This window comes from Erythrolamprus reginae, chromosome 8, assembly GCF_031021105.1.
Source record: "Erythrolamprus reginae isolate rEryReg1 chromosome 8, rEryReg1.hap1, whole genome shotgun sequence".
In the NCBI taxonomy this organism is placed as follows: Eukaryota; Metazoa; Chordata; class Lepidosauria; order Squamata; family Dipsadidae; genus Erythrolamprus; species Erythrolamprus reginae.
This window is the reverse complement of record NC_091957.1, coordinates 21186822-21201115: the sequence shown is the minus strand read 5'-3', so window position 1 is coordinate 21201115 and position 14294 is coordinate 21186822. Positions and strand designations below refer to the sequence as shown.

Sequence of the window (14294 nt, the reverse complement as noted above, 5' to 3'; positions counted from 1 at the left end):
CTCTCTTAGCTTCAGGTCTTCCTTGCTCACTGGGCCAATGTATATTATATAGATCAGTAATGGTGAACCTTTTTTTTTGCTAACGTGCCAAAAGGGTGTGTGCGTGGATGCTAGCACGTACAGAAGCCCACACTTATTCTCTCCCCGGTCAATGCGCACAACCCTCCACATGTATGCACCCCTGTCCCCTGCTCTCCCCGTGTGCATGTGTATAAGTTATACAGTATAAGCTTCTGGACTACTGAAACCTGGGGATGATGAAAAACACCTCCCCCTCTGGACCAGTGGCCCACGTGCCATAGGTTTGCCATCACCAGGGGTGGGCTGCTGCCCGGTTGGAACGCAGTGGGGTAGCGAAAATGGAGCTTCTCCCCAGAGCACCCAATTTGCATTGAAAGATGAAAGAAAATGCAGGGCATCCTGCATAAGCCACACCCACAGTGTGGTAGTAAAAATTTTGGTAGCCCTTCACTGGCCATCCCTGATAAGAGTTTAAACACTCACTTATGCCGCCAAGCTTGGGGTCATTAGATTCTAACCCTTAGCCAATGAATATATAGTAAGTTTGTTGAATGGGATGTGTGCGTGTTAATAGGCTTTTTAGTTTCTTTTAGTAATTCTTAATTTTAACTGTAATATTAACTCGATGTATACTGTTTTTTTATATGTTGTGAGCAGCCCTGAGTCTTCGGAGAGCGCGCATGTAAATTTAATTAATAATAAATAATAAGGTTGACTCAGCCTTCCATCCTTCCGAGGTGGGTAAAATGAGGACCTGGATTGTGAGGGCAATAGCCTGGCTCTGTTAAAATGTGCTATTGCTAACATGTTGTAAGCCGCCCTGAGTCTAAGGAGAAGGGCTGCATAAAAATTGAATAAATAAATAAATAAATAAATAAATAAATAAATAAATAAATAATAATAATAATAATAATAATAATAATAATAGATAGTCCTCGACTTAACTACCATTATTTAGTGATGGTTCACCATAACATCCGTGCAAAAAGCAATTTATGACCAGTCCTCTCACTTAACAACCAACTACAGCATTTCAACGACCATGTGCTCAAAATTTAAGCACGGGCAACCAGTATGTATTCAGGATAGTTGTGGTATCCCAGGATTGTCTGACTGCCAATCAATTTCTGACAATTAAAGTCAGTGGGGGCGGGGAAGCTGGGTTCACTTTTGCAGTGATTTGCTTAACAACCTTGGCAAAAAAAAGGCATAAAATTGATGTGAAACTCACTTAACAATTTCCTTGCTTAGCATGGAGATTCTGGCCCCAATGGTGATCATAAATTGACAGCTACCTGTTTGTAAATAAATGTATGGATATATTAAATATAGATCCTGCTTTGTCTTTAGGTATTCAAGGTTGTGGCTGGCGCACAATGTTGACATTATCCTCACAACGCTCCTGCAGAGTTGCACGGACATCAAGCAAGTGACTGGTCCAACACCTCTGTGGCGGAAGGTATCCTTGAACCCAGCTCTCCGTACTCACAACTACACAAGTTTAGAGGTCGTTGTCAGTTGAGTGGCTCAAATTTTTGTAGAGGCCAAAATCCATTCATTATTGCAGCAAGGAACAAAATCTCTCCCTCACACGAAAATAAAAACCAGAGACTTGTAAAGAGCAAGATTAGCTTAATGTTCTGTTTTATTTGGCAAAACAAATCGATATCTACTCCATTGAATGGAGGGATAATAGTGCGCGGTGGAAATACTTTGGCCTTATTGAGTTTTAAGCTCTGCAAATTAGTAAAAGGGCTGAGGAAAGTTTGAAATAACAAAAGCCAAACTTCAGAGAAAATTATTGGCTTGGGATTTGAAAGGGCCCAAAGTCATCTAAACTAAAGTCCCTTTCTCCCAAATCTGCCTGACCCACATTTTTAATGTGTAATATTTGTGCTCGGCGATGTGGTATAGGCTTTTCAAAATGCCATTAATATCTCTAGAGAATACACCCACAACAGTTTTCCAGGTATTTTAATAAACTAGTCTATTGGTCTTTTGCTCAACTGAGTGAAATTTTAATTATCTGTATAATGGGGCACAAACCGGTTTCAGTATTTTTTTGCCTGCTTTAAAAAAAGAGTGGTGATAGTTCATTCCATTAAATTAAGCAGTGCACCTCTGCCCTGAAGCGATTTTAGCCCCCTTATTGCTGTTCTTTCCCACACATGCCCTACCTCAAATTCCCACATTTTGTATTCTGATCAGTTTTGGGGAAGCCTAGAAGTCAGGCATTGCTCAAATATACCAGCAAAATCTGGTTTTCTAAAATGATGTTGTTCACAAGATTAGGGACAAAGCAGTACATTCATATATTTGATAAGATCTAGAAAACAGATGAGCAGTTAATCTTAGTCTCTCAATTAATTTTTTTTAGCTGATTCACAACAATCTGCTTTGGGGCCACCACTAAGAAGGCCTAGACTGAGTCTTTCATACTTCAGATTGATCTGGTATGCCAGTCACTGTGCAAACATTACGAAAAGGATGTACTTCAAAATTATGCAATGAATTTGTAGTATAAAAGAAATAACCTGTAACCTATAAGATGTAATATAAAAAGAAATAACCTGAATCCACACTGTTTGGGGGTGAAGAAGTGTGATGTTTCCATCCTGTGAATGTTGATTTTTTTCCCCCCTCCTTTTTTACAGAGATCTCTTTGGAAGCAGCATGGAAGAGGAGAGAAAAAGGAATTTCTGTGTTTTTACTGTGTGTTTTGGAGAGGAAGATGAGGAAGAGAAGCTTGGGAGGGCGGAAAGAGAGACCATGCAGGCTGCTTTTGAGAAATTCAGAAGACGGCGACAGGTAAGGGCGATTGATTTGAGCGGGAAGAACTTCATGTGGTACCTATGAAAAATGATCCAATTTTGCATTTTTTAACAAACACAGCTTTTGGGGGGAAGTTTTGCAAAGGGATATTCATCTGCAAAAAAAAAGAAAAGAAAGAAAAACCATACATTCATAAAACTGATGTACAAAATTCATTCCGTGCAAAGAAGTTGCGTGCAAAAACTGTGCGTTGTACAGGAATTGCTCATAAATATGGGGTGGTGGGGCGGTGGGGAAACGTGCCCAGAAGTGGATAGAAATGTGTGAGTGTGAACTTGGGAACAACCTGCTCCGACCATTACAGGAATGGGAACCAATTAAACTCAAGAATAAGAAAAATGAGACACTGAAACTGACTTAAAACTGGATGTGGGAGAAGCAAAATTAGCAAATCCGCCAAACGTGGATAGATTGATCTTTGCAAATGGGCAAAGGGAAGTAGATGTGAGTAAATTTGCAAAAAAGACAGGCTTGCTCATTGTTAGCATGTGTGCGTTGGGAATCTGATGGTTGAATATGATTTATTGTTAACAGTCAAGGCAGACCTATTAAAACTGTCTAGGAAAGCCAGCCAGCAACTAACCATTAATACAAGCAGGGAAAGCGAGTCTAAACAGTTTTGTAGGATAAATTCCCGACTATCAACGGCATTTTACTTTATTCATTTTTCGTAGACAGAACACTGGGAAAAAAGCACCCCTCTGATTTCTCTTGATCTCCCCCTTTTCATTCAATGCACTTGGTTTAGCTTTTTGTATTTCAAGGATTCTTTTGAAGATCCTTTGTACCTTTTTTTTTTAACACTGATTTGAGTTGTCATGGGAGAGAGGATGGAAACCTTCCTTTTATTAAACTGGGTATAAACCAGTGGAATTTCTTTTGTCAGAAACAATGGTTTATATGAGGACAGAAGATTATGTTCCTTTATTTAATATAACATAATATAATAAAAGACTTGGAAGGGATTTTGAAGGTCTTCTAGTCCAACCACCTGCTTAGGCAGGAAACCCTACACCACTTCAGACAAATTGTTGTCCAACATCTTCTTAAAAACATCCAGTGTTGGAGCACCCACAATTTCTGGAGGCAAGCTGTTCCTGTTGTATCCTTGTAAATAGTTTGTTCCTTTTGAAAACGCTGTCTGAGCTGGAAACAGGAAGTCGCTCCTGATTGGCTCAGACGTGGGCTGCTCTCTTTTGGCGGGAGCCGCAAATGTATAAAAAGAGCGGTTTCTCCCCAAGTAGAGCAGACGTGTTCCGCTGATTGTCACTTCTCCTTTTTGAGCTGAATAAAGGAACCGTCTTTACTTAGCCTGTCTCTGGACTCTTCACTGGCGACGACGGACGGAAGAACCACGCGTGCAAAATGAACAACCTTCAAATCGGCTGGGCTGCTGAGTTCTTCGATCCGGAGAAATCCTCCTGGGACGCCTACATAGCCAAGTTCGAGATCTTCCTCGAAGCCGCGGGAATAAGGGACGCCGACGCCGAACGAAAGCGGGCAATCTTCCTGAACTACTGCGGCCCAGAAATATTCGATCTCGCCCAGACTCTCACCGATCCGCTCCCAGCCAAATCCGTCGCTTGGGACGTCCTGCAAACCAAGCTCGCGAGCCATTTCAAGCCTACGAAACCAGCCGTCGTTTTCCGGCACCAGTTTTCAAGAATGGCCCAGCTCGAATCCGAATCCATTAATCAGTTCGCTACGCGTCTTCGAACGGTGCTTTCAAAATGCAAGTTTGATAGCCCGGAAGCTCGCCTCACTGATGCCTTAATTTTCGGCATGAGAAATGCCATGGTCCGGAACAAGCTTCTCACCGAAGACGAGCCGTCTCTCCAGGCAGTAATCAAGCTGGCACAAACCGCAGAGGTCGCCGACGCTGCTGCCAAAGAGCTGAAGGAGCACGACAAGCGAGAAGACATCGCCAAGATCGACTCCACGTTTTCCCGCGCTGAGGCCCCAGACGACCTCAGCCCACCAGCCCTCAACGAGGACAGCTGTTTCCTGCTGCAACAGGACCAACCGAGACAACCCAGATACCCTCACCCCGTCGCCCCCTGCGCCGGCTGCCGAGGAAACCATCCGCGCCAACGCTGCCCCTTCCGGGACGCCATTTGCCGCCGCTGCAACCGACGCGGCCATATCGCTGAAGCCTGCAGAGCACCTTTACCTGAGGAATCTTTCTCCACTCCTCGTCCTCCTCGTTTCCAGACTCAAACACCTCGGCCGCAAGAACTACTCAACCGCTAACCGCGACTACTCAAGAGGTAACAATCAATTTTCCGTGAATAGCACGGCAACAAAAAATGGGGGCAAGATTGTAATCTCACTGCTCCTAAACAACAAGCCATGCTCTATGGAACTTGATACGGGGTCTAAATACACCATTATGCCGTGGGAAAAGCTTATAATGTACATGCCTAGCCTCTCAAAGTCTGACCTTTTACAAACCTCATTGGTAATTAGAGATTTTCAAGGGGGAATAATACCTGTTCTAGGCCAAGTGGATGTACCTATTATGTTTAAGACTGTTAAATGTACCCTTCCTATGATTGTTGTTACAGGGGCTAGACACTCTCTCCTGGGTTTGGCTTGGATGGAACCATTGGGAATTGAAATTTCTGGTATATGTACTGTTAACTCTGATAGCATGCCTAACTTCTTACAGGAATTCCCAGAAGTGTTTAGCCCCACCTTGGGATCGTATAAAGGGCCCCCTATCTCCTTTTCTATTGACCCCAAGGTCCCTCCTGTCCGGCTCAAACCTCGCAGGGTACCCCTCCCGCTCCTTCCCAAGCTTGACCTACAGCTAGATAAGCTCATAAGCCAGGGCATTTTAGTTCCTGTAGAGCAGGGGCCATGGGAAACACCCATAGTTACGCCTCTTAAACCGGATGGCTCTTTGAGGGTTTTCGCTGACTATAAGTCTACGCTCAACAAAGCCCTCCAACATCACCCTTACCCCATTCCAGTGGTACAACAGCTTCTTCACTCCCTGGGGGAAGGGAAAGTGTTCGCAAAAATCGATTTAGCCCAAGCTTACCAGCAACTCCCTGTCGATGAACCAACAGCACTCGCACAGACAATTGTCACCCACAGGGGTGCATTTAAATGTACCAGATTACAATTTGGGGTAAGCATAGCTCCCGGGATTTTTCAAAGCATAATGGAACGTTTATTGTCAGGAATTAAAGGGACCATTCCCTATTTTGATGACATTTTAATTTCAGGAGAAAACCAATCTCAACTCAACAGAAGAATAAGAGAAGTATTACATAGACTACAAGATAAAGGGTTAAGAATCAAACCTGACAAATGTGTGTGGGGAACCAACAGTGTAGAATTCTTAGGATATAGAATCGATGGGGAAGGCATACACCCCACTACTGAAAAATTAAAAGCCATCAGGGAAGCCCCAGAGCCACAGAATAGAACAGAATTGCAGGCATTCTTAGGCCTTCTAAACTTTTACTCTGTCTTTTTAAAACAGAAGGCAACAGCAGCAGAGCCTCTACACCGGCTACTTCAGAAAGGAACCCTTTGGACATGGGGGAGAACTGAGCACGAAGCCTTCTTACAAATAAAGCAGTTATTAACTTCCGCAAGTGTAGTAGTCCAGTATAGCACTTTACTACCCGTCAGGCTTACGTGCGATGCGTCCTCATATGGCGTGGGAGGGGTCTTGGCACATGTGTTGCCAAATAATACAGAAGCCCCAGTTGCTTTCTTTTCAAGGACAATGACCAATACGGAGAGAAATTACAGCCAACTAGATAAGGAGGCTCTAGCGTTAGTGGCCGGGGTGAAGAAGTTTCATAATTATCTCTTTGGCAGGAGTTTTGAATTGGTTACCGACCACAAGCCTTTACTAGGCCTCTTAGCCCCCAACAAACCAACTCCCCCATTTATGTCTCCAAGATTAATCAGGTGGGCCTTGTTCCTCTCAGGATACCGTACGAGCTCATTCACAAAGGGGGTAAAACCATCAACCACGCAGATGGTCTCAGTAGGTGCCCAATGGCAGAGTTAGTAGAGGACCCTGCCCCATCTGCTGATGTTTTAATGATAGAGCTAGAAGATAACCCACTAACAACAGCAAGGGAGGTGGCTGCACACACGCAGCAAGACCCAATTTTGAAAAAGGTGGTAAACTGTGTACTTAAGGGGTGGCAGAATGACTCTGTAGAATCTGATTTAAGTGATTTTAAAACCAAAAGATTGGAATTGTCATATGTTAAAGGTTGCCTGTTGTGGGGTGATCGGGTAATCATTCCTGAGAGTCTAAAGACCAAAGTACTCACAATGTTACATGTGGGCCATCCTGGTATTGTCAGGATGAAGGGCCTAGCTAGGGGGCACTTATGGTGGCCAGGTCTGGATACTGATATTGAAAAGTGGGTAGCCAAGTGTGATCCATGCCAAGAGTCTCGGCCTAACCCCCCCCAAAACAACTCCAGCAGAGTGGGAACAACCTGCAGGGCCTTGGTCCAGGGTCCATATTGATTTTGCAGGGCCAGTGGGGTCACAATATTTCTTAATAGTGGTAGACGCATTTTCAAAGTGGGTGGAAATCATTGCAATGAATAATATAACCACGAGTGCCACAATTAAGGTTCTGCGCCATTTGTTTGCCACCCATGGCTGTCCTGACATCTTAGTGTCAGACAGTGGACCCCAATTGACAGCCAGGCAATTTGAATTATTTTTAGATAATTTGGGGGTCAGACATGCTCTCATCTCGCCTTACTCGCCCTGGGCTAATGGTTTGGTAGAACGATACGTTCGGGTGGCAAAAGAGGCATTGCGCAGGTCAGGCCCTGGAGATGTACAACAGCATCTGGACCAATTTTTGTTAACACAAGATATTACACCAAATTCCCACACACACGTAAGCCCTGCTGAAATACTAATGGGAAGGAAACTTAGGTCCCCACTGGATAGGTTACACCCAAGGTTTTGTACTCATAATCCTATGTATGTGAACCCTGAAAGACAATTGTATTTGGGTCAAAGTGTTTTTGCAAAGAATTTTGATGGGGGTTTGAATTGGATGAAGGGAATAATTGTACAACAAACTGCTCCTAAAACATACATTGTAAAATTGGATGATGGTCGAATGTGGAAGCGGCACATTGACCATGTACGAAAGCGCATTGAAACCTCCCCTGAACAAACCGCTAAAACAGACTCTCCCACTCTAATAGACTGTAACGCGCAACCCGCATTAATGGACATTCAAATGGACTTATCCAGTCAGGAAGGGTCCTCCAGCGACGCCGAGCCGTCTTCATCCTCAGAGGTCGGTGTCATGCCTGCCCAATCGACTCAGCGGGCCGGAGCCCAAACTAGGCCCCAGCCGCACTGGGGAAGTACAGGCGAACCGACCTCCACCGTTGGAAGCGAGGACTCAAATGAACTGCGCAGGTCGGAGCGAACCCTGCGAAGACCGAGCAGATTGGAGGACTTTGTCACGTGGCTTTCTTGAGTGATGTACTCTGATTAAGGAGGGAGGGGTGTTGTATCCTTGTAAATAGTTTGTTCCTTTTGAAAACGCTGTCTGAGCTGGAAACAGGAAGTCGCTCCTGATTGGCTCAGACGCGGGCTGCTCTCTTTTGGCGGGAGCCGCAAATGTATAAAAAGAGCGGTTTCTCCCCAGGTAGAGCAGACGTGTTCCGCTGATTGTCACTTCTCCTTTTTGAGCTGAATAAAGGAACCGTCTTTACTTAGCCTGTCTCTGGACTCTTCAGTTCCACTAATCAATTGTTCTGTCAGGAAATTTCTCCTTATTTCTAAGTTGCTTCTCTCCTTGTTTAGTTTTCACCCATTGCTTCTTGTTCTAATGTCAGGTCCTTTGGAGAATAGTTTGACTCCCTCTTCTTTGTGGCAACCCCTGAGATACTGGAAAACTGCTATCAAGTCTCCCCTGTTCCTTCTTTTCATCAAACTACCCATGCACAGTTCCTGAAACCCGTTCTTCATATGTTTTAGCCTCCAGTCCCCTAATCATCTTTGTTGTTTTTCTCTGCACTTTTTCTAGCGTCTCAACATCCTTTTTTTGCATTGTGGTGACCAAAACTGAATGCAATATTCCAAGTGTGGACTTTCCAAGGCCTTATAAAGTGGTTTAAAATTTCCCGTGATCTCAATTCTTAATCTTGATTTATTTTATGGGGTTATTCTTAATGCACTGAATTGTTAACTGGAATCTGAAAAAGTTATTTCGATTTGAAGATGATCACCAGAGATTTCTTGGTTGAAAATATATATTAGAAATCTAAACAAACAGGCCTATAATTCATGTTCACATTAGGCAGATTTGCAAAGGCTGACAGGTGAGAATATCTATGTGCTTCATTCCATTGAAAAACAGGCTGACTATTCTCTTATGTTAACATTGCCCGCCTTTTTTAAAAAAAACCAACAACACAGCCCTAGGCAAACTCATTTTTTCCATTGATATTTAAAGAAAGCAAGTTTTTAATGCTCCTTTGATGTCTCTCAGGAGGGGAAACCCTTGTCTCGGTGCTGAAAATTCCACTCAATGCGCAGCAATGCTAGGTGTTATTAAAATTAATGATTGTTTTCTCACCGATAGATTTACATTACCGATGAAAGACCTAACCGCAAAATTATATCGGCTCAGGGTTGTGCGTTTGGATTTGACTGTTTGCCTTGGCAACTGCTTAAGCTCATTAAGTTCATGCCTTCATTAAGTGTGTTTCCTTGGGAGAGTTTAAGTTTATTTTTGTTATTTTTTAAAAAAGGTTTAATAATTTACTGGTAATGGGGTTTTTTTCCCTACCCTACCCAGCCCACCTTTTCAGAGCTGTAGTGTTACTAACTATGCAGAACAGATGCTGGAAGTAATGAAAAGAAAGAAATGGGGGTCAATATTATTTTTTTTTAAGTCTGGATGGAGGTGGGTTTTTCAGCCGGAGGGGAACTCAAGCAGAAGGGCTCAAGGGAGCTTGGGATTTAAGGAGGAGAAAGCAGGCTTGGGAGGTTAGGATTAGAGGTGTGCATTGTTTTCGGAGGCGGGGGTGTCAAAACTGGGTTCCTGATCTTGCCTCAAGAGATCTAGCAATTCCAGAAGTGGTTTTGCGTTTGAATTTATTTTATTTTTATTTTATTTATTTGTTTTGTCAAGTACATATTAGAGGTATGTAAAGATATAATAATATTCATATTTGTGATACTAGTAAAAAAATAAAAATAAACATTAGGACAGGGGACAGAAGGCACGCTGGTGCACTTATGCACACACCTTATTGACCTCTTAGGAATCGGGAGAGGTCAACAGTGGATAGTCTAAGGGCAAAGTTTGGGGGGTTAGGTGATGATACTGCAGAGTTTGGTAGTGAGTTCCATGCATCAACTACTCGGTTACAAAAGTTGTATTCTCTACAGTCGAGTTTAAGTGGTTTACGTTAAGTTTGTGTCTGTTGTGTGCTTGTGTGTTGTTGTGGTTGAAGCTGAAGTAATTGTTTACAGGAAGGACGTAGCATATGATTTCATGGGCTATGCTTAGATCATGTTTAAGGCGACGTAGTTCTAAGCTTTCTAAACCTAGGATTGTAAGTCTAGTTTCATAGGCATTTCAATATCAAATTACCCGCTTGGGAGCCCAGAATTGACGTGTCTCCTGTGCCAACTTGGCCCCCTGATCCTGTGTTCAGGAACATCCCTGAAAGCAGGAAGGAAGACGCTGCAGGAAACACACCCACACACCCACATTTTGGGGGGTTTCACTCCCAAAGGAAATGACTGAAGAGTCCAACTGTTTTCATCCTTTCCTTTTCTTTCCTCCTTCACTCGGCTCCTCCGTTTCCTTGTCAGCAGGCAAGATTGGTGGCATGAAGAGGCTTGCATAGAGCCTGGCCACGGGAGGATGTCACGCCTGGCGGTGAAAGACGGCGGGTTGTTAAATTTTCAATTATGAGAACTCACAAAGCCATGTGGTGGGATCTCCTTCTGTGCCCTGGAGATGGCGCTGAAATGGCCAAGAGGTGGCTGGGCTCCTCCTGAGCCTCCCACTGTCGTATTAGGAGGGGTCTATCTGGAGAAAGAAAGCCATGTATTGCTTGTGGGGTGGAAGGGACTCTGTAAGACACCCCCTCCCCAGAATGTGCTCGTGTTATAGCGTTGAGAGGAGATTTAAGGAGCCAGGCTGTTTTCTCTATCGCTGGAGGTTTTTTCAGACAGGATTAGAAAACCACTTGTTTGAAATGATACAGGGCAGGGATGGCAAACCTAAGGCACGTGTGCCACAGGAGTCACACAGCCATATCTGCCGGCACACATTGTCAAAGAGAGAGGAAGAGGAGAAATACATTAGCAAAATGAAGAAAAGAGAACAAATAGATTACCAGATCAACAGGATGTAGGGTTTCATCAAACCAGCACCAGTGAATTCAACCCAGTCATTTTACAGAGATTGACTTCTCATCCGGTCCGAAAGGCAGACAGCCTGTGGTTTTTGTCTGCCTACCTGTTCTAAAGGTGTTCCGGATGTGCCTCCGTTGAACCTTCAATTTCTTCTTCTTCTTCTTCTTCTTCTTCTTCTTCTTCTTCTTCTTCTTCTTCTTCTTCTTCTTCTTCTTCTTCTTCTTCTTCTTCTCCTTCTCCTTCTCCTCCTCCTCCTCCTCCTCCTCCTCTGCCTGTTCTCCTCCTCCTCCTCCTCCTTCTCCTCCTCTGCTCCTCCTCCTTCTCCTCCTCCTCCTTCTCCTCTCCTCCTCTTCCTCCTCCTCCTCCTCCTCTGCCTGTTCTCCTCCTCCTCCTCCTCCTCCTCCTCTGCTCCTCCTCCTTCTCCTCCTCCTCCTTCTCCTCCTCCTCCTTCTCCTCTCCTCCTCTTTCTCCTCCTCCTCCTCCTCCTTATTTTTAACCTTTAAAGTGGCTCCACAATCAATCTGCAAGTAGTCACTGTACAAAGCCAAGGAAGGCGGCATTGCTTGATCAGGATGGATTGGCTGGATGGTCTCTTTGGAGGTTCTGTGTGGGTCTGCACTTCCATCCTCATGAATTTTCTGCGGGTTAAATTAACAATCCTTCCCCGTATCTTGCTTAGTCTAATCCCGCTAAAGCACAGCAGAGTCCCCACCCGCTAGGCCTGCTAGATGCAACACATCTCCCCTCCCCCCGTGTCTGTGTGTGTCTGTGTGTATATATGAGATGAACATGGATTACGCTGCTTGCAGCCCCATGGATTACTGATGGGATAAAGATAAGCGTGGGTAGAGATAAAGAAACCGGGTTCTCGGAGAATCAACATTGACGGGAGCCTTCAAGTGGCTTGTTTACGGCCAACATCATGGATCATTAGCAAAAGCAGCAAAGAATATTTGAAAAGTGGGGAGGGGGAGGAATCTTTCTCCGAGTCTTGATTATTTATTGAACGCCAATGTCAGTCTCTGCATCTCTGTCCTCAAAAGCGAAATGCCTGCAGGGGAAGAGAAGGCAGGCAAGCAAGCATATTCCACTGCAAGATTTTGGAATGCTGCATGGGTGAGTCAAACATATATAGGTTCAAATCCCAGTAAGGGTGTGGCTACCTGATGAAGGCAAATAAGCCCAAAATAGATCTATAGTAGTCTCCCTTCCTTTTCCTTATTAGCAAAAATATGCTTCACTTATATAATTGGCTATAAAAAGCTTACCTGCCTTGGAATATGGCCCCTAGTGGGGACGAGAGGCAAAAAAGAAAGCTGTGATGCTCCTTCAATATTCCAGAGTGACTCGACAAAAAATCACACATCACCTTTCCCTGGTACAAGCTGATACAGGAGATGAGCCTGTAGTCTAGAGGCTAGGGCCTCTGCCTTACAAGGTAGGGTTCAATCCCAGTAAGGGTGTGGCTACCTGATGAAGGCAAATAAGCTCAAAATAGATCTATAGTAGTCTGCCTTCCTTTTCATTATCAGAAAAATATGTTACATATATACATGCAGTACATACATACATACATACATACGAAAAGGCAACAGCCATTGCGATTTCCAGAACGTTTAAAATGTATTAAAAACTACTAAAATTAACTAAGCTTTCGTTAGTCGTCTACTAACGTCGTCAGTGTTAAAATCCCCATTGAAGACAGCTGATTTTATATTATTTATTTATTAGATTTGTAATGCGGCTCAATTTGCAATATTTGCAAATATATATATCAATCAATCTATATATTGATTGGCATTCTCCCCTCTCCACCCTCAGATCCTCTCAATAAAAGAGCAGACAGAAAGAATTTTTGGAGGCTGTGCACTCAGTTTATTTGCCTTGTGTCTTCCAAACCTTTTTTCCCTCAAGTTAAATTGAAATAATATTTAGATTCACGTCGCTCAAGATGCTCAGCCTGTCTTTTTGCTGTTGCTAATTCAGATGCAAGAAACGTTTGCAGAAGCAAAAAAAGGGGGGGAGAAATCAAATTAGAATCCCGATTGATTTAAGAGCCAGGAGGGGAGTGTCAAATCTTGCCTTTTGAAACTGACCCAATGACCTGAGACCAACGGAGACTTCTCGGCCTAACCCCACCTCACAGAATTGTTGTGACGACCAAATGAAGCCAACAGATTGGTAACGCAAGCAGTCCTTGACTTAAGGGCCCAATTGATCCTGGAAATGTCCGTTGCTAAGCAAGACAGTTAAGTAAGTTCTCTTTCCATTTTATGACCAGAGGTTATGAAGTAAACCCCGGCAGTTGTTAATCACTTGGTTGTTAAGTGAGTTTGACTTGACAGAAGGTCGCAAAAGGGGAACACGTAACCCCAGGACTCTTGCAATTATCTTGCAAGGATTTAGGGGTAGTGATTTCTGACAGTCTCAAAATGGTTGAACAGTGAGGTCAGTCGGCAGGGAAAGCAAGTAGAATGCTTGGCTGCATAGCTAGAGGTATCACAAGCAGGAAGAGGGAGATTGTGATCCCACTGTATAGAGCGCTGGTGAGACCCCATTGGCAATACTGTGCTCAGTTCTGGAGACCTCACCTACAAAAAGAGATTGATCAAATTGAACGGGTCCGAAAACGAGCTACAAAAATGGTGGAAGGTCTGAAGCATAAAACTGATCAGGAAAGAATTCACAAACTCAATCTGTATAGTCTGGAGGACAGAAGGGGAAGTGGGGACATGATCGAAACATTTAAATGTGTTAAAGGGTTCAATAATATTCAGAAGGGAAGTGTTTTCAATAGGAAAGTGAACACAAGAACAAGGGGGCCCAATCTGAGGTTAGTTGGGGGAAAGATCAGAAGCAATGTGAGGAAATATTAGACTGAAAGAGTAGTAGATGCTTGGAACAAACTTCTAGCAGACGTGGTTGGTCAATTCACAGTGACTGAATTTAAACATGCCTGGGATAAACATAGATCCATCCTAAGATAAAATACAGGAAATAGTATAAGGGCAGACTAGGTGGACCATGAGGTCTTTTTCTGCCGTCAATCTTCTATG

The 14294-nt window shown here is 43.7% G+C and overlaps 1 protein-coding gene across 5 annotated transcripts in view; it reads left to right on the top strand.

Annotated features, from left to right (window-relative positions):
* TTLL10 (tubulin tyrosine ligase like 10) overlaps positions 1-14294 on the top strand; it is a 175697-nt gene that overhangs the window by 3358 nt on the left and 158045 nt on the right. For 4 of the 5 annotated variants that reach the window (XM_070759211.1, XM_070759217.1, XM_070759210.1 and 1 more), the window contains 2 exons: positions 1372-1528; positions 2676-2829. In XM_070759211.1, the coding sequence (XP_070615312.1) occupies positions 2695-2829 (135 nt within the window). In that variant the 5' untranslated portion in view covers positions 1372-1528; positions 2676-2694. The remainder of the gene's footprint in view (positions 1-1371; positions 1529-2675; positions 2830-14294) is intronic. The other variant, XM_070759212.1, reaches the window with a different exon arrangement.